Source organism: Phaethon lepturus, unplaced genomic scaffold (genome assembly GCF_000687285.1).
Source record: "Phaethon lepturus isolate BGI_N335 unplaced genomic scaffold, ASM68728v1 scaffold8074, whole genome shotgun sequence".
Classification (NCBI taxonomy): domain Eukaryota; kingdom Metazoa; phylum Chordata; class Aves; order Phaethontiformes; family Phaethontidae; genus Phaethon; species Phaethon lepturus.
This window is the reverse complement of record NW_010532619.1, coordinates 4,344-5,140: the sequence shown is the minus strand read 5'-3', so window position 1 is coordinate 5,140 and position 797 is coordinate 4,344. Positions and strand designations below refer to the sequence as shown.

The 797-nt window shown below is 57.8% G+C and overlaps 1 protein-coding gene across 1 annotated transcript in view; it reads left to right on the top strand.

Annotated features, from left to right (window-relative positions):
• The window catches only part of LOC104619115 (protein EFR3 homolog B-like), a gene marked incomplete at its 5' end in the record, with an annotated part of 21,800 nt that extends 21,222 nt beyond the window's left edge, over positions 1-578 (top strand). The window contains 1 exon segment of the mRNA XM_010284890.1: positions 281-578. Coding sequence (XP_010283192.1) covers positions 281-386 — 106 coding nt within the window.
• Between the last annotated feature and the right edge of the window lie 219 nt (positions 579-797).

The following is a 797-nucleotide window of genomic DNA, read 5'->3' as shown; positions in this document are numbered from 1 at the left end:
ATCACAGCAGGGTTTGGGTAGGAAGGGGCCGGCAGAGGCCTCTAGTCTCACCCCTGCAGTGAGCAGGGACATCTTCACCCTGAGCAGGTTGCTCAGAGCCCCGTCCAGCCTGACCTGGGCTGTTTCCAGGGATGGGGCATCCACCACCTCTCTGGGCAATGTGGGACAGGGCCTCGTTGCCAAAAATTTTTTCCTTCTATCTAGTCTAAATCTGCCCTCTTTTGTGGCTTCCTCCCCAAACCTCTCTGTAAACCACTTCTCTCCATCTCTTGTGTTTCAGGCCACCACCAAGCCCCTCCGGCACCATCACAGCTGCCTATGGCCAGCCCCAAAACCACTCCATCCCAGTGTATGAGATGAAGTTCCCAGACCTGTGCGTGTACTGAGGGCAGCCGTGCTGGTGGGGCAGAGCCACCACTGCACAACTTGCACCAAAGGACCTCCTGGGGAGAGACGGCTGACCCTGCGGGGAGCACATCTTCGTGCAGGATGGGTGGGGACATGGACACTGAGGCCACCCCAAGATTCCTTGGCACCACAAACCCGTCTCCCGTACTTTTATTTTGTGACCCTCTGCCTCCACAGCCACGTTTTGCAGCGGTTGGTGGTGCAGGAGGCTCAGGGCACAGCGGCGCGGGGAGGTGGGTATTTGCCGTGACCTCCCTCTCTGGTTTCATTTTTTCGGGAGAGGAGATGCTCTTGGCTCCAGACAGAGCATGTTGGGCATGTACATCTTCCCAGCATAAAGCAAACCTGTTCCCTGGGGAATCCCTCCCCGCATCGTCAGTCGGCCATGC